The following is a 26,297-nucleotide window of genomic DNA, read 5'->3' as shown; positions in this document are numbered from 1 at the left end:
CACTCCAGTGGCTCTACTCAACAGAAGCACTGGGAACTAAGGTCGGGTGGCACAATGCCAGAGTAATCCTATGGGCTAAACTTGTAAAGACTCCAGGGCCATTAGCCTAGTACACACTTATGAACCTATGAACCTATGCCTAACTAAAATACAGTGTTAGTGCCATACAGAATAGAGTATTTCCAACAGTTATGGCAAGTGCTGATGGGCTTTCTGGAGTTTCATTATCTGAGATTTCAGATAATGTCTTGAAATGAATCACAGAATACTTGAATGAGTGCTTTGCCTGAGGAACACTTTCAGGACACTCTTCTTAAAGTACATTTGATAACACAAGTGAGGGAAGGCTGTCCAGCTACAGCTATTTCAAATGCTAATGACGTCTTGAAAAAAATATTAAAAAAGGTTTGAACTTCCCTTGGGAAAGAGATTGTCTTGCAGGTCACTGAAATAATAGTTTCTTATAAACTAAGTTGTACTTAAAGACCTTAATACAAGTTACCCTGACACTTTTAAAACAGAAGTAATAGCTAGAATAGCTATTTGGTTGTCAAAGTTAAATAAAAAAATTAAAATTAAGTGTAATATTTGTTAGTCATGCCAGGTAGAAAAGAATATACCTAGACAAGCACCATTACACCTATGGAAGTTTCCCAATGGTTGTTGGATAGAATTACACAATGATTCTGTGGGACCATTTATATGAATAATATATTGATAATTGTAATGGATACATATTTCCACATTTCAAATGTATAGAAGTTTTTTGTAAGCTAAAATCACATTTCAAGCTACCAGTAGTCATAAGTATTTTACAATTTGTCTTAAGCAAAATGTAGTAATTTAGTCAATAAATGGCATAGTGGAAAGGTTCATATTAATCTTCAAGGCAGATATGAAAAAATAGCTAATACCATTCTGGAAATGAAAATAACATTGCTTTTTCTGTTACAGTAGAATAGAAAATGATTTTTTTCTGTACTATAGGACAGATACCTACTGAACTTTTCCTGAGCAGACATAACTCAAATGGGCCTGACGTTTGGCAGCTTATCATAGATGAGCAAAGCTATACACTGCTAATGAGTTTTATCTAGTAGTCTCATTTGCCCGTTGTTTGCCTTTGAACAAGTCACACCATAACCATGCTCCTGATCACACTGAAAGAGGAGCTTATATATAGGAACTTCCCAGGTTAACAGATAAAAAAAAAATAAAAATAAATAAACAATGAAATGAAATGAAATTATTAAAGTATGTACACAATCATTAGAAATAAGCAGTACCTGCAAAATGTCCATGGTGAGGCCTTAAGTGGATTACAGAAAATGTAATAGTTAAGGCAGATTTATTTCCATGCTGAGCTCAAGGAACTGATTCAGGATTCCCTAAAGGAGACACTGTGACCAAATGTAACCTTGAAATCTTGATTAGCAGTGGCAAGCTTTCAGATATACAAACAATCCTTCCTCAGTGTCTTACAAAAATTAAAAGCTCAAGCTAGTATTTATAGTAAAAACATGTGACACAGCCATTAATTAGATAGGGTGAACACCCAATTTTTAAAGAAACAGAAATAGCAAAAATAACAACAGGTATACACATATACTTCATTTCTTTTTAATTTTCCTTTGTTTATTTTTCAAGACAGGTTTCAAAGTAATATGCTTGTTTAATCCTGGACCCTTGTTGGCTTGAAGCCTAACTATCCATTCATATTCCTTAGTGTCCACAATGTTATTATATATTCAGGACACAAATTAATACTATTACAGCAAGAACAATTATAGCATGGAAATGTACTTATTCTATTATATTCACTGCCTTGTACTTTATCCAAAGCAAAATCCTTATAATATAACAAACGTTTTAAATTGTTACAATTCCTATAACTAAACAGAGGTTGTTCTGGAAGCCAATTTTCATGGCCAGGTATAGATTTTAAAATAAACTAATTCTTTCTAATAACATTCTCAAAAGTTTTACTAATTCTACTGTACGTCATTAGGTATCTAAGGGGTTGAGCCTTGGTACGATTATTAACATTAAGGTCTTCTTGAGCAGAAAAATAAGGTTTAGCAAGAGAATCCCTATGCTCCAACACTTCCCTCCTAGCTGTCTCAATTTCTGTTACACTATAGCCCCTCTCCAAAAAGTTTTCAGACAACTCCTGCATCTGAGTATCACATACATCCAATTCAGTATTGAGTCTACTGACTCTCAAATATTGACTCTTTAAAATGCTTTCCCTACATGCATAGTTCTCTTATGAAGATATTTATTAACCTGAACATCCTTCCTATAAACACTAGTTTGTATCCCATGTTCAGTATTCAAGAGTTGTATGTCCAAAAAACTCAGGGACTGCACAGAAAATTGCATCTCAAATTTAAGAAAACCAACAGTGTTATTCAAATACATAAAAACATTATGTAAATCATGCGGTGCACCCTCCCAAATCAGAAAAATGTCATCCACAAAACACTTAAAAAATGGGATCTTATCAGCATATTTGTTGCTCATCCCATACACAAAATTCTCTTCCCACTTACTTAGGGTCAGATTTGCATAAGTATTGGCTACAACCGTACCCATAGCAGTCCCTGATACCTGGTGGTATATTTGTTTGTTAAAAATAAATACATTATTCTCTAACACCAAGTCCAAGAGTTCACAAATAGTTTCAGAATCCCTACCATTATCAGGGCAATGCTCATTCATTATTTGCCTAATGTTATCAATTCCATAAGCATTCGGGATGACAGTAAATAAATATTTTATATCTAAAGTAACCATCAAAAACTCATGAGATACACATCCATCATACCAATTGTAAAGTTGGGAGAGAAAGTCACCACTATCCTTGATATAACTAGGAACAAATTTAAGATATTCCTTTAGCTTGGACTGGAGATAGACTGATATTGGTTCAGTTATCCAACACTACTAGAGACAATAGGTCTCATTGGAGGTTGTTCAACTGACTTATGGATCTTCGGGAGTCCATATAAAACAGGAATGTGGTACAGGGTACAGTCATATAGTGAAATATTTCAAGACTAATATCGTTCATCATCTGAAGATCATACAAAGACATATTAATTCTACCAATTATACTATCTAACTCCCTATTACCCATAATCTTAAAAGTGCACTCATCGTTTAAAAGATCCATCATCGAGCATATATACTGCTCCATATCCATAATGACAATTTAAAACACTTGTTATATTATAAGGATTTTGCTTTGAATAAAGTGCAAGGCAGTGAATGTAATAGAATAGGTACATTTCCGTGCTATAATTGTTCTTGCTGTAAAAGTATTAATTTGTGTCCTGAATTTATACATCCTAATAGTGGTACAAAGTTTATTTTTCACTGTACAGCAACATGTAGTACTTCTAGCATTATATATCTTGCGACATGTAAAAAATGCCTAGGTTTTTATGTGGAAAATCCACTAGGCAATTAAAGGATAGAATTATTGAACATAGGTCAGAGATCCGTAGGAATGTTTGTAGTAATTCACTTGCTTGCCACATTTTCCAGATGGGTGTTGAACATGAATTTGATTTTAGAGTTATGTCCAAAGTCTACTCCAATATTAGGCGTGGTGACCATAATAACACTGTGGACACCAAGGAATATATATGGTTAGTTAGGCTTCAAGCTGACAAGGGTCCAGGATTAAACAAGCAGGTTACTTTGAAACCTGTCTTGAAAAATAAACAAAGGAAAATTAAAAAGAAATGAAGTATATGTGTATACCTGTTGTTATTTTTGCTATTTCTGGTTCTTTAAAAATTGGGTGTTCACCCTATCTAATTAATGGCTGTGTCACATGTTTTTACTATAAATACTGTCTTGAGCTTTTAATTTTTGTAAGACACTGAGGAAGGATTGTTTGTATATCCGAAAGCTTTGTCATTTTAATAAATTGTGTTTGGTTCGACGTTGTGGAGAGAATACTTTTTTGTTGCTGTTGCTTTTGTACTTCACTCTCCACTTTACTACTCGTTCTAACATTTTTGTGCTTGAACTTTTCTTTATTATACAACAAATCCACAACATTCTGCAACAACTCACCAAGGAGAAGTGAAGTGACTGGTCACACCAAAGCTGGCTGGTCAGCAGACTTCTCATCTCTAAAGCAGCCTATAGTGTCAGCTGATGACTGGATTTGTTCTTCTTACTCTGTCTTGTTGTGCTGTTTACCTAACCTTAGTATGCAGTGTCAGAAACCAAACAACTCCCACTAGCTATGCTAAACTGATAAGTTAAAATTCAAAGTACTGCATCTCATTAACATATAGTGTATCTCATTAACATGTAGTACATCTCATTAACATAAATTGAATCTCATTAACATGTACTGCATCTCATTAACATACACTGCATATCATTAACATGCAGTGCATCTCATTAACATATACTGCATCCCATTAATATACACTGAATCTCATTAACATGTACTGCATCTCATTAACATGCACTGCATCCTTTAACATGTACTGCATCTCATTAACATATACTGCATCCCATTAACATGTGCTGTATCCCATTAACATGTACTGCATCCCATTAGCATGTACTGCATCTCATTAACATGTATTGCATCTCATTAACATTGCTGTGGCTGCTCAGCAAGGTGTATCACACTGGAAACTCAATGCAGTGCCACCATAATCAGATTCATCATGTATCTTCCCCCAGGTAACATGATCAGGGATCTGTCCTTGACCGTTTTTATGTTTGAGAGGCTTGCTCCACATTTCTGTCCCTGACTATTATAATGTTATTTTAAAGACAAAAAATTGATGATGTCATGTCTTGCTCATAAAATGTTTTCATACAGAGAGTATTAAAACTTTGTGCACGCTGGAGCTGAAAATGTTCTGAAAAGTGGACTTGGTGAAACTTTTGGGTCAGGATATAACAACTTGCCAAAGATAAGCTGTTATTTTAAAGCAGATTTATACCATTGGAGGTTTTTGATATTTTGGATTTTTAAAATGTTCATATTCTAACTCTTCCTTGTGAACTGATATGCTAAAATGTTTCAGGACCTGAATTAAAGCTCATGTTGGACACCAATAATAGAATCCACGTAGAATTATACAGTGCAGTTCCCATGACTTCTGACACAAAGACTGAAAGCTATAATAAACATCAGGAACAGCATTACTAAAAATGTCTAGTCTGTGGCACTGTGTTTAGGCACACACTGAAATAATCTGAAATGAGAAAATTCACATCTGACAGGCATAATAAACTCATAACCCTTTCATTATTTGTTATGCATTCATTCAGAATGGTCTGATTTGGTTCTTAATTGCTTTATACCTAAGATATGCTTCAACAGAAAACTCGCTGCTAATTTTTGAATTTCCATTTGTAATAGCTTTATTTTCTGGGCTCGTCCATGGATTCATTTTGCAGTATTTCTGCATTGGAATGGGAATGTGTTTACTGTGAAATAATTTAGTACCTTTATGTTTTGTTAATATTTTCTGTGGAGTCATGGGCTGCAGCACAGACTCTTGATGGTGCCTGTTGGGTGAAGACTTATTTAGACCAACTACTATGATCAGTGTATATAGTCTGTAGTGTTCTCCAGATATAACATGGAGCACAGACTGCATAATGCCATTAGGACTAGCTACTTGGTGGTGTAAAAATTGTCTTGAGGTGATTTAGTCATGTTGATTAATGTTGTCAAAATGGGGCATTGATATTTGGCAGTGATAAGTGGGTTTAGGCCCTGGCCTATTCCAACAAATGCCAGGGATGCACACTAATGGTATGAGGGATATACTCTCCTGTATTTGTTAGTGTGTGCCTGCCATAAATCCCTGCCGCTCTGAATCAATAAGCTACTGACTGACTGATGTCTTCTTGTCAAAAATGAAATTAGGATCACTATATTAAATATAGGTTAACTACAAAATGCAGCTTGGAGATGGATGACATGATGGTAAAGAGGATCGGGATATTCTGTGTGACCAGAAGATAGAGGTGGAAGGGCAATACAGCAAGGTCTCTTGGTTCATGATCAAGCGTCTACTACTTAGAGGGAATACAGACTCAAAACTGTATGGGAATTGTGGTGAAATAGTCTTCTAAAGACAATGAGGGATGTCAAAATAATCATTCTCAGTATGTGCCCCACAGAAGGGCTGTGATTTTAAGAAAAAGAGAGTAGTCAGCCAATAGTTGCAGGACTGCCTAAATACAGTGGGACAAACTTGAGTTGTTGTTGATAATGAGGGACCTAAATGCCCATATCATGACAGAGAAAACAAGTTATGGAGACTGCCTGATTCTGCAATGTGGGGGCAACAAGATTAATGAGGTAGAAGTATTTTTTTCAAAATGTTTTTTATTTTTCAAATACAGTTGAATAAATTCCATAGTATTTGTATATAACATCTTAAATAACTATGTACACTATTTACATCAGACTTACCACTATAACAGAGCTCAATATATATAATTACTTTATAGGTGTAACAATCCAGTTATCAAAGTGTATCTGTTCAGTTATTGTAAAGTGTCAATCAATGATAAGATGTTTTTCCATGGATTGTTAATAAATGGCTTAGGATGAATCCTTAATTCTTTAATTTTAATTTCCAACACTGCTGTGGTCTTCAGTAGGCTGTAGAAGTCTTCCAAAGTCGATATTGTGTTTGTATTCCATCTTCTTGTTATACACTTCTTTGAGATTGTAAGTATTGTCCATACTAGATACATATGTGACTCATTCAAATGAAGACCTTCGTACACATTTAATAATACTAGAGTTTTTGATAAGTTAAACAATTCATTACATAAAGCTTGTAAAAAGCTTTTAATACCATTTCAAAATAGCTTAATTTTAACGCAGTTGAAAAAAAATGTGATTCCAATCTGCATTGTGTATTTCCTCACACCTCCAACATATTCCCTTTGTGGAAGAATTAATTTTAGTAATTCTATCTGGAGTTAAGAATGCTCTGTGCAAGCATTTCCAATTAAAAACTTTCCAGTGTTGTGTAAAGGATGTATATTTTATTGATAATAAAATATTTGATTTAATTTCTTCAGTTAGCTGTATTGTGTCCTTTTGTTATATAATTCCAATATGAGGATTTGGGTGTTGTTTTATAATTTATCAATATCTTGTAAAATTTCGAAATACTATTTCTCATGTCATAATCATTATATATGATTTAATATAGGTATTTCGTAAGTTTAGGTATTTCTTTAAATGAAGAATTACTAATTATTCTGCATAAATCTTGCAAATACATCAGAATGCTTTGCATAGTTAGCCAATCTTGTTGTGGAATTTTGTATGTTGTTTCTATTGTTTGCATATCCTGAACTTTTAGTTCTTTGATACATTGAAACCAACAAACAAATCCTTTCTGTTCCCAGGAGGTAGAAGTCATTTTTGACTTCTGTCTGGCAAGTGTTTAATGGTGACCATCATGTTGTTTGCCAAGAGAGTCAGTTACAAGATCACATACAAACGCTGTAATCATGCAAGTCGGATAGACTTCCTCTAAGTAAGCAGAGCAGAATGATGTAAAATCTGATATTGCAATGTCATCTTCAGTGAACCAGTTAGCCCCCACAAACCACTGGTGCTCACAGTCATTTGCAAGCAGGGTAAGAGAAGTCTGTATGATAAGTACAGGTTAGGTTGAAGATCTGGAAGTTAATGAAAGGGAAACTACATGGGTGTAAGGAAATTACCAAACCTCTAACATCTCAGGCAGAAGAGAAATTCTTACTGGTTAAGGTACCCCCTTCATGCCAAGAGTAATACATGAACTTTACCAATGTTTTTATAGTGAATCAAGTAAGATAATCTTGCTATCACCCTCAGACAGATGTGGTAGCTGACCACTTTTATAAAATGGTCAAGTGTAATAAAGACTATAAACCTGGAGGGGAGAAATTGGGACCATCTGCAATCTTTCTTTACTTCTTTTGTCTTTACTGCAAGGGAAGCAACTCAAGCCTTAGCTGGATTCACACTCTTTGAACTGCTGTATGGTAGACATTCCCAAGACTTGTTCCCTGTAGCAAAAGAAACATTCAGGGGAGGAAAATGCCCCATTTAAAATGTAATATAACATTCTACAGACCTGGATTTCAGGTGTAAAAGAACATGTGGAGAGAGTGCAGTGTATACACCAGAGAGAGCATACAACAAAAATATTCATCACACAGAATTCAAACCAAGGATAAATCACTTGTTAATACACACTTTTGAAAACAAGTTCCTGGTAAAGTGGCAAGGGCCTTTTAAAACAGTAGATAAAATAAGTGAAGTAAATTATAGAGGGAGTTAGCTAGGAAAAATAAGACAGAACAGTTATAACTCATGAATGTGCGAAACCTTGGAGAAGTAGCAAGTCTGCAGAATAAGTTATGGTCCTCCATACCATGTCCTAAAGTCAGAACTGGTATGACATTAATGACATCTTAGAAACAATAAGTAAAATAATTTATACCCAGGAAAAATACATATTTTCAGAGTTAAGTGACAGAACCAATTTTAATCCAAAAACAACACAGAAACAATGCTTGTTGTGAAAGTAAGTTTGTAACCAGACCAAATACTAAAATTCCAATGCCAAGCAGTTAAGAAAGAGAGATACAGAAAGTGCTTAGACTTGGGGAGGGGGTCACAGAGGAATCCCAAAGTGAGTGGAATAGCTCCATTGTTCTGGTTCCCAATTCTGATGGATCTATAAGGTTTTGCAATGACTTCAGAAAATGAAATATCATATCTACATTTGATTTATATCCCATGCCTCGAGTGGGCAAACTAACTAATAAACTGGGGAAAGCTAGGTTTCTATTTACCATAGACCTAACCAAGGCTATTGGCAAATTCCAGTAACCCCGAAAGTTAAATAAAAAATGGTACTTAGTATTAATGCAACCAGGAGCCAGTGCCACTGTGTAAAGTACTGCACAGGCCGTGTAATGATGATCATTGTAATTATTATTAAAATAATTATTGTTAAAATGATGTAGATGTCAAAAAGAAGTTAATAAGCAATGAAAACTGGGCCTTTTACATGTTTTACGGTGTCCTAATGTATTGTAATAACACTCAAATAGTATAAAAGTAAGCAAATGTACGCCACAAAACCATTTGGTTACATTTTTTTTCCAAAACAGAATCAGCTGTATTACTTTCTTATACGCACATAACACTTTCCAGTGGGTAAAAACTTTTTTTAACAGTTTTGTAGCTCCTTGTCAGCTGAGGTAATCTCACATTGCAGCCACCTGTGTTTTGGTAAGCAGTACAACGAAGACCTGGCTTCTAAATAATGTTATGTCATGAAAATACCGTCTCTCATTTGCATCTGTGGGCATACCATTTCCAAATGGCACATATTTTGAGGTTTGCTACACATTTTATACTCAAGAAAATTATAATGGTGTAGCTGTAGGAAGCAGTGCCCTCATGATAGCCTTGGGATGTTTTTTATATCTATTTCTAACCCAACAATTTTCCCTGCAAGTTTTGTAAGTCGTTAAAAGGCATCGGCAGAAACTGTCAGAGGAAATGATAGCAGAATTTAAAACATGTCACTACTGCGGCTTGCTTCGCTGTTATGAAGCTGTAAGTATAAACACAAATTACATGCCCAAAGTACATATACATTTATCAAAGTCTAATTTTATTGAATAGGATGTCATCTTTCAAACAGAAATCAGTAACTGGGTGAATTATGACTGATTTGGCTCCTGGTTGCATTAAAACATAAGTACCAAAAAACATTTTTCCATACCAGCTGCAGTCTTCTAATGCAGTTATGCCTCTTGGTCTCCATTGAGTACCTACAACATTCCAGAGGTTGATGGACAAAATTCTTGGATCTCCTTATCCAATATGCAGCAACTTAGCTCGATGATATAGTAATATTTGCTGCAGGGTGTGAAAACTATCTCTTTAAAGTGTAAGCCATTGTAGATTGCCTGCATCAGACTAGATTGACTGCAATGTGCAAGTTATACATTGTAGACTCCGTCTTGGGCTATTGAATTGTGAAACCAGAGGCTGAGAAGACTGAACAGTACAAAACTGAACCACTCCATATACAAAGAAATGGGTTAAACTTTTTTGTTTGTTTTTGTTTTTTTTTTTTTTTTAGTTTTGAGTAGCTGTTATCATAAATTTATTTCAATGTGTGATGTCACTGCATGCCCTCTGACTTAGCTGCACAAGGGTAATGCTCCCTGGAAGTTTAAGTGAATAATTGCAACAAATAAGCTTTTAGGGAACTAAAGGACATGCTGTGTTCAAAACCAGTACTAACAGATTCAGGTTATTCAAAGCATTTTTAAGCTCATACCCATGCCTCTGATGTGGGCAGAGGCACAGTCCTGACTGCAGATGGGGATGACCATCCTAGCTGTTATATAAGTAAAAAATGTAGCAATGCTGAGAGAATTTATTGTACTGTAGAGATAGAATGTGTTGCCATAAAATGGCCTTCACCACCATAAAATACTATTTATTGAGTAGGGAGTACATGTTAATCAACGGCGTTGCCCTTATACAATGACTATAGCTTCAGAAAGACTGCATCTCAAATTTGTCCAGATGAGCTTTCACCCATTGGTGTTACCTTCGTTTTAAAACCCCACATTTTCTAGGCTGCAGTCACTTAAATGGGAATGGGCTCCCTTAGGCTGTCTGGGTCTGTCTTGGGCTTACACCCCATCTACCAGAGCTAGAACCAGTGGTTCTTCTCAGGGGAGGGGGGGGGATCATGTGGGAGAGTGACTGCTGAGCCTGGGAAATGCAATGTGTGTAGTAGTTTTGTATCTCTTGTTTGTAAGTATACCTTTACTGAAGTGTGTGTCAGGAAAGGGAACTGCAAAGTTCCTGAGGAATACTGTTGCCTCTGGATGTGTAGGTACTGCCACTTGAGGAAATCAGATTCCTGATTTGTGGATCTAGAGAGTGCTCTGAAAAAGAATCTCCAGGTAACTGCATGCGAGGATTACTCCAGCCTGGTATGTGTCCTTGAAAACTAGAAAAGGAACAGAAGCTGTAGATCTCTAAAGAGAAATTGATGGAATTATTCTGGTAAAGAGTACCAAAGAGACAGACTGCTGTATGAAGTTTGTTTACTGGCAGCTCTTTTATTTTACTCCCCAGTTTGTGTTCTTCTTGTGAGTAACCATCCATTTAAAACACTTAAAAGCTAGTTCCAAAGACTGTTCTTACTTTTGCAAGCACTGCTAGTTGCTACAGTGTGTGTGTGTGTGTGTGTGTGTGTGTGTGTGTGTGGTGTGTGTATGCACATGCCTGTCTGAACTGGGAATGTTAGGTGTTGGATTAGTGAAGAATATGAAAATGTATTGTAGGCAGATTTTAGCTTTAGAAGCCAGGTGATAAGAATGGTTACCTTTATTTTTGGATGAACCTTTAGCAGTATTTTCAGTATGGGAATTCAGCCCACGGAAATATGTCCCTTCATGGCCATTTAGTGAAAACATATGTATTGGAAGGAGGCGGTAGACAGCAAGTCCTGTGCGTGAGAGAGTATAAATATCATTGTAGGCATTCTTTAAAACCATAACATCTCCACTATCAGGAGTAGAGGCAAAGCTAGGAACATCTGATGGGACTGAATCAAGTTCTGTAAAAAAAGGCACTGTGACAGTTAATCAGTTCTGAGGAAACAAGGCTATGCAAGTAGGCGGGGTCTGGCTAGAAGTGGTTAAGTTGTCAGATACTCTTGGGGTGCTGTGGTTAAAGTGTTGCTTCAATGCTGAGTGGAAAGCAAGGGCTGTACATTCAGATTGCCAAAGGGATGTAGTGGTCCTTGTGTTGAAAAAGAAGAAGAAAAGGATATGTTCCAGTTATGTAAGAATTATGATTCTTAGCTTCCCTGGGAGGGAACAGCAACAGAGCCTTTGCTTCAAGAAGAGAAACACAAATTCCATTCTGGCTATAGAACAGTACATCTGTTCCTTATCCTTTTTCAAATACCAGAGAGGTCACGAGAGTGCATGCTATGGTCCACCTGTGGTTTGTAGACCTGGGGAAAACATACATTTGTGTACCCTGAAATGTACTGTGGGAGGTGCTGCTCAGTCTGCTTTGTGGTTGACCCTGCTAAGGTAAAAACAACTTATAAATGGATGGAAGCAAGTGAATTTGTGTGTGTGTGTGTGTGTGTGTGTGTGTGTGTGTGTGTGTGTGTGTGTGTGTGTGTGTGTGTGACACAACTATATATATATATATATATATATATATATATATATATATGTTTACAGTGCATAATATTGGCCATGTTCATAAGTTAGTACTAGGCTATCTGCCATTGTGGGACATCTTAAGGCAAGCCAAATTAGTCCATCCCAGAGGAAAGAATCAAGCAAATCCTTTAACTTGTTTCTATAAACATCTTAACCGTTATGCCAGCCCCCAATCCCCAAATATACAGTTCTGATGTTTCCTCAGATTTGTTGTTTTCCAACATGAACATATGCTCCTTAAACATCAGTATGTTCACACAATTTGCACCCTCTCTGGATTTCAACCCCATGATACCAGGGCATTTCAGCACAAACTTAAGATATCTCTATGTGCTATAGACACATAGATGTAGATGACTGACTTGTTTAATGTGGGCGGGTTGCAAACTGTATAGTTTTCAGACTGTACAACTGATCAACTCTATTAAAGTTGAATATTTGTGTGATTTGGATGCTGTGTGAATATTAGTGACAGGCAGGTGTGTATGTGTGTGTGTGTGTGTGTGGGGGGGGGGGTAGTGGGCATAAGATGTGTGTATTTTGGGGTCTGTATTAGTTCGCCAAAATGTGATTTCAGTGAACACCTAAACATCGACCGCACTTCAGCGAAAATCATTTCAGTGATTCGCTGACTTTATCAAGGGCAAGTAAATACTACCCTGCAGCACAACGGACTGACATGTAAGTAAATCAAACCCACCCAACTGGCGAGCTTTGCCCCAACACCCCCCAACTATATATACCAACTCCAAGATCACACTACAGTGGAGAAAAGGGCAAAGTTGAGTAGTTGGCCAACTACTTCTTTGCCCTTGGTAAATTCAGCGAATCACTGAAACATTTTTCACTGAAGTGCGGTTGATGTTTAAGTGTTCACTGAAATCGCATTTTGGCGAACTAATATAGGCCCGTATTTTGTAATTAAAACTATTATAATTGTGGTTTTCTGATGTGGGCCAGCAATGATTTCTACTTGCAGGGAGATAATCTCCCCTCTTTGAGTTAGTTCACCCATGGAGTTAGAGTGTGTGTGTGTGTGTGTGTGTGTGTGTGTGTGTGTGTGTGTGTGTGTGTGTGTGTGTGTGTGTGTGTGTGTGTGTGTGTGTGTGTGTGCGTGTGTGTGTAGGGCGATAAAAGAAAACCTTCTTTATGTTTTAGTTATTAGATGATGATCTGTGATCTGGTGTTTTATACATTCCCACTCCTCTTTTCTTGATATACTGGAAAATATTAGGGTTCAACCAAACACCCTAATAATGGGCAACTTCAACTACCCCACCATTAACTGGGAAAACTACTCATGTACCAACTCCTTCACTCAACGCTTTCTGGAATTCATAAATTTCAATGCCCTGGATCAACTTATCCACACCCCCAGGGGCAACAATATCCTAGATCTAGTTATTACCAACATGAGTGACTGATGTTCCACACCTGAAATCAACTCCTCGTTGGTCAGATCTGACCATAAGCCAATCATCCTAGATATCCACATCCCACCCCCCACCCCCATTAAGGAAACCACTGTAAAAATTTTCTGCAAAGCCAACTTCATGCTTCTTAAGGCAGAAGTGGTGAACTTCATGACACCCATGCAGATGGACAATACAGTTACGACTACTGAATCCTACACGAATGCACTCTATAAGCACTTACACGAGTGCATAGATTGTGCTATCCCAAACAGAAGCAAGACACTATCCTCCAAAAAAAGGAAGCCAATCTGGTGGTCCCCTGCCATAAACAAATACTACAACAGAAGGAAGAAACTGTTGCAAAAGAGTAAAATCCCATGAGTAGAGGAGCTCCCTGGTCAGCCTCAGTAAGAAGCTGAGATCCCTTATAAGATCCTCCAAAGCTAGCTACAAAAACAAAATCGCCACTGATTCTAGGGACAACCACAAAGCATTCTATAGCTATGTCAAGAATCTTACTGGCAACACCCATATCTGCTCTGAGTTACAGCACAACGGCACGAAAATTACAGAACCAACTGATGTAGCCAACATACTGGCAGATAGGTTCAATGTTAACTTCACCCCTCTCTCACCACGTAAAAGGCCCATATCTATACAGGAAGAATGTAGCGTCCCTGTAACCACAACTACACAGGTAAAAGCTGCACTCTCTAAAGCCAAGAACACAGCATCCATGGGACCAGACAATATCCCAGGCTGCGTTGTACATGAACTTCAGAACAAACTGGCTCCCCACCTAAGACCCATGTTCAATTATAGCCTCACGTCAGGCTTTGTGCCCACTGAATGGCACACTGCAACAGTTATCCCACAAAGGGGAAGCCACCACTGATCCCGGGAACTATTGCCCTTTTAGCCTGACAAGCCTGGTCTGTAAGGCCATGGAATGTATCATCATGGAACTCATAAACAAAGACATTGGGTAACCTCCAAACTCTGGACTCCACCCAGTTCAGGTTTGTGAAATGCAGATCATGCCTCCTGAACCTGATTGACTTCTTTGAGGCAGTCACCAAAGCCGTAGATGAGGGTAAAGTGGTTCACACAGCCTATCTTGGCCTTGCCAATGTTTTCAACATCATCCCCATTCTGGAATTATAGCTAAACTCACTAAACTAGGTATATATCCCTATGTCACAAGATGGGTTGCCAACTAGCTCACTGACAAAACCCACAAGGTAAAAGTTGAAGACTCCAAATCTGACTTCAAAACAGTGACAAGTGGAGTACCACAGGGTTCAGTCCTGGGACCTCTCCTGTTTGGTATCTACTTCTCTGAAATACAGGCTAACACAGAAGGCCTTTGGTTAACGAAAATGACTGCAAACTAGGAGCCATAGTCGAGTCCCCAAATGATGTGGACATCATACAGAAGGACCTCACTGAGACAGATGCCTGGTGTCAAAGCCATGGCCTCAAGCTCAATGCCAAAAAGTGCATTGTCATCCCCTTTGGTAAAAACTCTGTACCCATGAACTACCACATAGGCGGCAGCCTACTTACCACCGAATGTGTGATAAGAGACCTTGGGATCCAGGTGGACAGTAGTCTCTCCTTTGATAATCACATTGCCACAGTAGTCAGGAAATCCTTCTATGTGGCACACCTCCTCACAAAAGCGTTCTCATCCAGGAAAAAAGAGGTCATTGTTCCCCTCTACTCGACACTCATTAGACCCATTATAGAGTACAATGCCTGTTTTGGAATGTACCTCACAAGACATCTGCAGCAGCTGGAAAGGCCACCGCAGTACCTCACAAAGAGGATTACTGGCCTCAAACAGATGCCCTAATCTGACCGTCTCAAAAAAACTCCAGCTTTACTCTGTAGCATATCGCCTACTGTGAGGTGATCTCTGCCTAACATATAAAGCTATGTCAAACCCAGAGGTGTTGGACATGCTACACCTAAAGAAAACCCAATCCCACCGAGCTACATGCCCTAGGGACCTAACCCTTGTCACCACAATAAACAGGACATGCTGGAGGGATAGATTCCTGTCCCAGAGACTTTCCATACTCTGGAACAAGCTACCCACCTATGTCAAGCAAAGTTCCTCATTAGCACTCTTCAAGAAAAATCTTGATGAGTGGATGGGAAATAGGAAATACACCCTGGGGATCACTTCTGTGGCTCTGCTTGACAGGGGCACAGGAAAAATAGCTTTCTTGGGTTGTGTAAGCCAAGGAACCTTGTTGGCTGGGCTTACTTAGCCACTTGGGCTGATAGCCTAGTACCTACCTATGAACCTATGAACATTCTGTGTGTTTGCTTTTATTTTTTTGGTATTTGAACATACCTCTAAATGTTCAGATACTGAAAAGAGAAACAAAAGCCTTTGAATAAAGCCCATAAATAGGGACATATGTCAAAAATATGAACATCTTAAATCAGGTCTGAATCTAGGAATGTTCCTCCAAAACAGGGACAATTGAAATGTCTGAGTTTGGAAGATTGCTATTTTTTGAGTTTGAATTTTGCTTATTTAATTGTGGGTGTGTGTATAGGGATTATATTTATATATCTGTGTATATAGATAGAGGATATATCATCAAACAGATATAGATACGTATGTAAGGATATTTATTTATTTATATATATATATATATATATATATATATATATATATATATATATATATATATATATATATAAACCACCAACAATAACTCCAACACTCAGCTAAAAAGAAAATGACAGCTGCCGTTTAGAGAAGTTTATTGCAGCACAGTCTGCAACCACAGACAGGTTTCGCCAAAGGTGTCATCAGTGTGTGACATAATGGTCAGAAACCCGGATTTAAACACAAAACTCCAAAAACAATGGGCAGCAATTTTTTAAAGATATAAGCACCTAAAATCAAACACAAAAATAAAAAATAAAAATAAAATAATTAATTAATGCCAATAGTTTGAAATAGGTGCTTTCTTTTCCCACCACCAAAATCAAATACATGAAAAAACTAAATATATGAACCTAATACCTAATTTGAATATAAATACACACATATATTCCTGACTAGTCAGTATCCAAAATCAAACTTTATACTTAATACTCATACTTGTGCACACATATGCACATACCAATATTCTGATATATACCAATATATTTATACACACACACACACACACACACACACACACACACACACACACACACACTCACATTTATATGCTACTATGTGCATAACTTCATATGCTTGCATACACATGTCCATATCTTATTTATCTATGTATACATCAGTATAATCCTATCCACATGCACTTGGGTATGTGCTCCAATAGATATAAACTCCCACATGTGTATGTGCCTTTCTATATGGTAAACCATATGTGTGCCTCTTTTTAACACATAAAAAACACCCATCTGAATATACTTATTTAGAAGATACTTATTTAAAAACTAAGTATGCCTAAATACAAAAAACCTAACTACACTATCCCTACTAACTACCATTGATCATTGAGACCTGGTTTGAAAAGGGCACCTAAATTTACTATCCAACGACGTTCTTTTTCTGTCAATATTTTGTGTTTAAGTGTGACATTAACTTCTGATAATATTACCATATCTAGGCCTACAAAACAAAATGAGCCATTCTATGGATTAATTTGTGTTTGTATAAGGCACTACGAACACGCTGACACTTGATATCGCTAATATGGATGGCTATCCTCTGTTTCAAAGCGCATGAGGTCTGGCCTATATAAAATGCCCCACATTGGCATATGGCCATATAGACCACCCATGTGCTGATACACTTTATTAAATATTTGATATCAAACACCCCCCTAGTATTGACAGATGTAAAAGACTTAGTCTTGGAAATCAATTTACAATACTTACAAAAACCGCAATATGTGCTCCCCACTATATTTCCAAGCTCTTTGGAAGATACGTGGTTACCTTTTTTGAAAGTGGAAAAATGTTGCCCTAAAGATTTTCCTTTTTGATATCCAAAACTGCACTCTTCATGAACAACTTGTGTGAAAAAAGGGTCAGAATGTAAAACATGCCAAAACTTGGAGATGGTATTTTTGATGTAAAAAGTATTTGTGCCATAAGTAGTAATAAATCTCACTTTGCCTTTACCAATCCCCTCAGATGACTCATGATCCTACAACATATGTGTCCTGTCACCATTTTTTGATTGTCTGTATGCTCTATCTATCACTGTTCTAGTACAACCCCTGTTAATAAATAAATAAATAAAGCCGGGCCACTGACCATTATGTCACACACTGATGACGCCTTTGGCGAAACCGGTCACCGGTCTGTGGTTGCAGACTGTGCTGCAATAAACTTCTCTAAACGGCAGCTGTCTTTTTCTTTTTAGCTGAATGCTGGAGTTATTGTTGATGGTTTATGTGGTCATACTCCATGCACCAGTATTGTACGATCCCGTGCACCTTAATTTTTGGTTTAGATATATATATATATATTTATATATATATGTATGTATATATATGTGTATATATATATATATATATATATATATATATATATATATATATATATATATATATATATATATATATATATATATATATATACATATATATATATACACACACACACACACACACACACACACACATACACACACACATACAAGTCGAATGTTTGAAATAGCGAACGCTCATAATCACGAATTTCACATATGTCAAATATATGTCGAATTCGCGGTTATGAAGTTGCGCTACGTAATGTCTGGGTTTGTGTTTTGGTGGTCTTGTGCCGTGTGTGGATGTAGGTGTTATGTCAGGTAAGTGAGTGTTTTGTAAGGGTTTTGAGTGGGAGTTAGAGTGTGTGTGAGGGATTGGTGAGTGAGCTTCTGTGTTGTGTTTGTGCGATCTCGGAGTTAGTATATATAAGTAGGAGGGGTGCGTGCGGCACAGCCCCCCACATGGGGGGTGCAGGGGGGCTTGCCCCCCTGCTTATGTGTGTGTGAGTTGTGTATGTGTGTTTTATTTTGTTTATGATGTGATGTGGGTGTTGTGTTGTATGTTTAGTGTAGTGTGTGCGGTGTTTTCGGTTATGTGGTTTCGCGGTTTTTGTTTGTTGGTGTTTTGTGGATTCGGTTTTATAGTCTCGAGATACTGAAATTCGATATTTCAGCATTTTGAGGTTATAAAGTGAATCTATATATATATATATATATATATATATATATATATATATATATATATATATATAGTTTCACTTTACAATCCCGAAATACTGAAATATCGAAATTCAGTATCCCGAGACTGTAAAGCCAAAAATTGAAAAACTCGAAACCCCAAAAGTGCAAAATTCTAATTTGAGACTACCCACATACAAACTCCACACACAAACAAGCACACATACACCTTCTTCCCTACATTATAAACCAACAAAACACCACAAACACAACAAAACAAATTCAACCACTAACCCTACACCACCCCTACTTATATATACTAACTCTGAGGATGCACTAAAAACACAAACACACAAAAACTGCCACTACACACTCTACACTCCCCTTGCACAAACACACATCACATATGTACAAATATCACAACTCGCAACACTTACACACTCACAATATCACCTACCTACCCCAGCCCACACCTCAAAAGACCAAATGCACTCACACACACTAAAATCCCTACCCAAAACCCCTAGTAAAACATCACTTACCTGAATTTCCAGCTACATCCACACCGTAGATTTGACATTTCTGCATTCGTGATTTCCACACTCGGTATTCTGCACTTTCATGCAAGTGCAGTTTCGACACTTCGGTCTCGAGCTACTGAAGTTCAATATTTCAGTAGCTCGAGATTCTGAAGTGTAACATTATATATGTGTATATAGATATATAGATATATATATATATATATATATATATATATATATATATATATATATATATACACACACACACACACATATATATATATATATATATATATATATATATATATATATATATATATATATATATATATATGGTTTCACACACACGTGTATACACACACACACACACACACACACACACACACACACACACACACACACACACACATATGTAATGTATGTGTGTGTGTATATATATATAGATCTAGGACTTTTGATCGAAAGATTAAAAGTCCGAACCCATTATCACCGAATATACTTTACCAAAAGTGCTTTTCACCAAAAAAGCGCTTACGGTAAAGTATGTTTTAAAAAAAAAATACAACATTAAACCTACTTCTATGCAGGGGGCAAGCCCCCCTGCACCCCCCCACACACCCCCTACTTTAATATTCTCATTCCGAGGTTGCACTACAGTGGGGAAAAGGGAATTTTCCCTTATCCGCATTACCGGCACAACGAGCATACTTCTCTGAAAGTGCTGCTTCGGTGAACAGCACTTTCGGTGAAGTATGCTCGGTGACTTCTGCTTGGGTGGAAAGTGCATTCAGGGATCTGTACAGATCCCATATACATACATAGATATATATATATATATATATATATATATATATATATATATATATATATATATATATATATATATATATATATATATATATATATATATATATATATATATATATATATATATATATATATATATATATACATACATGCATACATATATATATATATATGTTTGAGCTTTTCTCCCAGAGCCTCCACTGAAAATGGGCTTCAACCCAGTCAGACTTTCCTGGTAAACAAATGTCATTTATAACACACACACACACACACACACACACACACACACACACACACACACACACACACACACACACACATTCAGGAGAACTGAATTCTGTTGAAATTATCTCTGTTCAACAACTGTTTAGTCGACAAAATTTGGTTCACTAAGCAGATAGTCGATAAATGTGAGAGATCACATAATTCTTGTAGCTGGGGAGTATGACCTTTTCGTGACATTATGCAATCTCACAGTTAGTATATATATATATATATATATATATATATATATATATATATATATATATATATATATATATAAAGCTGGGTGTTGGGGGGACAGCACATTTTTTGTGTTTTTTAGCTTTAATGTTGCATGAACTGAGGTTATTCCTCAGTGCAAGGGTAGTAGCATGATGAGATTTGTGATGTCGAAATTTTGAATGTCAACATTTGGGAGTTTCAGTTAAATTCGATAGACCCATATATATACAGTTACAATTAAAGTTTAATCTTACAGCAATGATATATATTATATTTATTTATTTTGTTTTGTTTATCAGGTTAGTCTAGCTGAGACAGTTTACCTCTTTGCAGTGGAGGCCAGGGAAGAAAAGCTCCACATACCACTGGACACACAGAATAAAAAAACATAAGCAGGTTTTGTATTACTGCTGTTTATATAAGTTTGGGCCTCAGCTGAGATCAAGGAATTACAGGCAGCTGAGTAAGTCAGCTTCTTACTCAAGACTGCTATGAAAATAAATTTAACCACATATTTAATTTTGTAAATATATAAGTCAGATGAAACAAACAGCACACACATGTAATTAAATTATTAGAATAATCAGTGTTGCTTTAACATGCAAAAATGCTGGCCAGGCTTTTCAGTTACATTCTGACATGCATTATTTTATAAGTTATATATATATATATATATATATATATATATATATATATATATATATATATATATATATATATATTACTACTTTACAACATGTAAAGTATCTGTTTCACTCCATAGTCATGGTATAATCCTCATTTTAGCAATCTGAGAGGTCCTTTGTTTGATAGGATGAAAGTAGCTATCCAAACCCATTTCAAAAAAGACAGAATAAAAGAAGGATTACCAAATTAAACACCTCACAAGAAAAGGAGCCCCATGCTTTAATGTGTGTCTGTTTCTCATACCTATCCCTTCATGGAGCATATTGTGGCTGGGGAGTGTGAAACTGTAAAAAATCGCTTGAGGTGAAACAGTTAATATTATTAGCATCAGCACCATTTTAATGTATGCATAGTAGATCTTAACAAATGAACCAAAACATAACTTAAGAAGCAGAAGAGCTAATTTAAAATCCTCTTCATTGTATCACCACATACGTAGCTGGGATCATTCGTTTTGTTGTTGTGTTGTTGTTGACTGAGACTGAGGTTATCAGACCTAGACTTCTGCATTAAAAACGGATGCCAAATATCGATTTGATTAATATATTTACAGCTAATTCTTGATACCGTCATGTGAATGTATCTTCTAAATGTGTTTGTTGTGTAATATTTTGTGTTGCTTTCTGTAGAAAATGTTCTTTTTACATATTTCTGTGTTTAGTTTGCAAGTAACAAGGTTTTAAAAGTAAGTAGGTTTACAGCTTGCACAAGCTCAGGATGTGGTTAGTCTGTGGTAGTGAACTGTATTACAAGCATAATGCAGTGAACTGGTACCATTTATACATATTGCATTGTTCTATTTGTCTCACGTATGTTCTGCAGCCTTCCTTTTATGACACTGTGGAACCTGTTGATTTTGAAGAATTCCTGATGACACATCTCCGTGGTCTGGACCCAGAATCAGCCCAGTACCTTGGCGACTTTCCTGAAGATGAGCTGGAGACAGTTTTTAATCACAGGGAGCATAGGACAGTCCAGCCCTCTATGCCAGAGGAAGGGTAAGTCCTCTGATAAAGTAGACAGACCTTGATGAATGACTAAGTAAAAATGTTAACTGTTCCTGCAGAGAGCTCTTACAGATGGTGGATCTACCACTTTGTGTAAAAATGTATAATGGCAAAACAGGTAAAGTGCAAGGCTGTTTAAGGATTTAGTTACCCTTTATAGTTTTGTACTGTTGTGACATGGTTGTTGGTTGGCACTGCAGTCTGTGGTTAAAATAGGAATTTCCTGTATGATCTAAATTAGAACATCAAATCAGAAAAAGTTTACTTAAGTAATCTTTCACAAAGAACATGCAGTTGTTTAAGAGTAGTGGTTTACCTGGAACCAGTCTGCACCCATGTTACCAGCCACAGTATCTCCTGCTCATTACACCTGAATCCTTCTCATTATTTTGCTTAACAGTGAATTGTGGGTATTCCATGCCATTGTAATAGACACCGTTCCCCTTTTAACAGTGATGATCAGTATGCAGGAGGTATTTATTTGAGTTTTTGTTATTACTGAAATCTTGATGAAGTTGCCATTTGTAGTACTGAGCAGATTGAAGTTATAACTTTGTATTGCTGGAATCTTTTTTTTTCCCAGAAATTTGTTTATTGCTGGAATCTTAATGGCATGATATTTGAGGTGGGGGGATCTCTAGGCTCTTGCAGTGAGCTACATTTAAGATAGTTTTGTCTCACTGTTTTCTCAGTTTATGTATGGAGCTCACTGTAAAATATTTCCATTGACTCCATGTTGTAGATCATGTAGAAATAGACTTGTTTTATCACTTATTTTGACTGTCCACTGTGGTAGTGGTGCTGCGGTAGCGTTGTCGCCTCACAGTAAGACGTTGTCCTGTTCGATTCTCAGCTAGAGCTTCTTCTGTGTGGAGACATGCGTGAATGGGCGTACCTTTGTTGAAGGTGTGCGTCAGGGCCAGCAACTTGGCATGTAAAAATCTACTGCCTATCATTAGCGGACCGGAGTTCTGCTGTGGCGTCCCCTAACCGGGAAAAGCCGAAAGACACAACAACATACAATATGTAGGATACATTTTTTGATGAGTTATAGATGAGAATTTTGATAGACTGTCTCTCATTACTAAGTGACTATCCAGGACTGAGTCATTACTGTATTCTACCCCAGTGTGTCCTAGGTTTTTGTGAGCATAATCCCAGATATCATTTTACTAGGCATTTTGTAATGCAATACTCCTGGATTTACTGCACATCAAAAAATCCAGTGGCATCAGAAATACTCAGTGTAGGGATCTAAACTTCTGCAACATAAACAGAATGGTTTGGAGGGGCAGGTATATCTTGCAGGGGATACCACTGCTCTGAAACAGACTACATATCCACATTAAGCAAATGTCATCCCAGTCCATATTCAAGTGTAACTTGGATCTATGGATAGGAAACAGAAAAAATAACCCAGGACTGTCCTCTGTACTACTAATGGACAGAGGCATCTCCTAAATGCTTTATCCCATGCATCGATCTCCTGAAATTATCTGTGGTATAATCCCACTTATTCGCATTAGGGGTAATATATAATTTTCAACCATGGGATGGGTAAGGCCAATCTGTAACCAAATGGGATAGGTTAATTTGACTGCAAAAAGGAAAACTGGCTAGGCTTAAAATGGCCCACAAGGGCAGCTAGCCTAGTACTTGCTTAAACGAATAAACCTAAAAGTATGTTTTCTGATAGTCTAGAGAGCTTTGATAGTACTTACTTATTTATTATCTGACTAAATGACTGACCAATAATTCCACTCTAGCTTTTTAACCTACAGCATTTGATGATAAGTTCAGTTGTCAGTTTTGTGACATACTGCTCCCCAAGAAGCTTTGGTTACCATAGCACCATGTTGATATTTACTATTTGCACTATATATATTGAAATACTTTCTGAAGAAAGTTAATGACTGACTCTTACTGACTGTAAGGGGATGCTTATTCCATAATTTTGGAAGAGTTGCCTGTTGAATTCCGAGGACTGTAATTGCAGTCCTCAGAGTACCAGAACCAAATGTGTGAATGTGGGGGATGTTTAAGTCCATGGCTTATTATGTCTGATTACCCCCCCCCCCACACACACACTGCTGTGTTGTACAAACATTTTAGAATCAATATATATAAGTAGCAGAGATGTGAGGGGATGCAGCCCTCATGTCATGGGTACTGGGAGACAAAAACACTTTAAAGGAGTAACAGAAAGTTTTGAAATTTACTGTTTTGTTAATCAGTTTATTTTAGAAGTGCTGCAGCTTGCAAGATTGGGTTTTGCACTTCTGACTGGGAGTTCATGGAAAGTTTGTTATATAGTCTATTTATTATTTATTATCTATTATTATTATTCTGTTGCTAATATTTGTTTTTAGTATTAGATTCTCCAATATAGTAATTGCTTCTCCATCAGTCAATAGTGCATTTTCACACTTTCAAACAAAACTGGATCAAGCATTACCTAATAAATAAGGCAGACATCACCCCAAGTAACATTTAAGTAATTTATAATAAACAGAATGTAATGTCAGTTCTTGAAGCCTTTACATAAAGTTCAAGTTTCCAAACTGGTGATTTTCTATTAATGAATCAATGTATTTTGTCAATCTTTTTCTGATAGCGGGTAGAAAGGCTGTAAAACACATGATAGGTTGGATCATTATGGTGAAAAAGTGGTACAGTGGTCTCCCTAAAGTGGATAGACCTCTAGAATTAGATGAGCTACAAGATATGTGTTTTTTGTCTCCCTGTTGAAATGTCGGCACTCTAACAGACTGCAATCCCCATGTGGAAGGCAAGCCCCCCCACACTGCCCAAACTTGTATATACCCACTCTGAGATTGCAATACCAAGGGGAAAAGGGAATATTCTGAGAAATGGCATCTCTGACTTAGTATATAGAAGTCTGATCTTTCAACCATTCAGTCTCTGTATTTCAGGTGGGTCCCAACATTAGAAATGGTTACCGCCTTTTTTTTTTTTTTTCACTTTGGTATGTACGTCACTGTCTCTAAATCTTTAATGCTCTTTTTTTTGGTTTGCCCAATTGTTTTTGTAATCTTAATTAATGCCGTTTTTTGTCAAATCATGTGACTCTACATTTACTGGCAAAAAGTGATATTTACTATCGTACTGGCTATGCAACCACCTTTTTATTACCCTCTGTCCATTATGGCACCCCTCTCACTAATATGGAAAATTCTGCAAAATCCAAACTTGAAATGTCTTACAATGGAATAGCCAAATTTGCCACCAAGGCCAAATTCTCATCCCACCACTGTAACTCACTGAAACAATTAGGCTGGCTGGATCTCCCCCCCCCCATATCTCTCATTCACTCAACAAACTACAGTGCACAGAATAATCTACAGACCCACAGACTGTCCTGCTCTCTTGGCACTACTTGCCCAATACCAACCCAGCAGGCAACTAAGATCTGAAAATCAACTACTTCTAAAAGGAGAAAAGCCTACCTTACCTGCTGGTCAACTCATCTACTACTTCACCATCGTCAAACTATGGAACTCACTTCTACCTTCTATAAGAAACACAGCCAGCCCAACTCCATCAAACAAATACTGAAAAATCATCTCAGCTCTTCCTGGCTATGTACCTGCTCTATAACCTGACCTCCTACTTCTCCTTATATGATAACTAAACTCCTTTGCTTTTTTTCTACTGCTGACTGGTGATAGTTTCTCCATAATTATTATTTTTCATCACTTGTTGATACTGGTACAATAATGCTGATTAATATATCTCTGTTTATACCTTTCTGATTGAATTCATCTGGGAACCAACAAAATTCCTGCTTTTATGTCAGTATTCTGTATATATAAATGTAATCACTATGTGTAACACTGTATCGACTTTTGTATCAATTAATGTTTAATATTTTCTGTATTTTTGTTCT

General features: G+C 36.8%; 1 protein-coding gene across 1 annotated transcript in view; it reads left to right on the top strand.

Annotated features, from left to right (window-relative positions):
* Nucleotides 1-26,297, top strand: part of DOCK8 (dedicator of cytokinesis 8) — a 1,731,107-nt gene that overhangs the window by 422,126 nt on the left and 1,282,684 nt on the right. The window contains exon 3 of the mRNA XM_044064485.1: nucleotides 22,206-22,381. Coding sequence (XP_043920420.1) covers nucleotides 22,206-22,381 — 176 coding nt within the window. The remainder of the gene's footprint in view (nucleotides 1-22,205; nucleotides 22,382-26,297) is intronic.

The sequence above is a fragment of the Protopterus annectens genome, chromosome 2.part2 (genome assembly GCF_019279795.1).
Source record: "Protopterus annectens isolate FY-2018-M chromosome 2.part2, PAN1.0, whole genome shotgun sequence".
Classification (NCBI taxonomy): domain Eukaryota; kingdom Metazoa; phylum Chordata; order Ceratodontiformes; family Protopteridae; genus Protopterus; species Protopterus annectens.
This window is presented reverse-complemented; position numbering and strand designations above follow the sequence as displayed.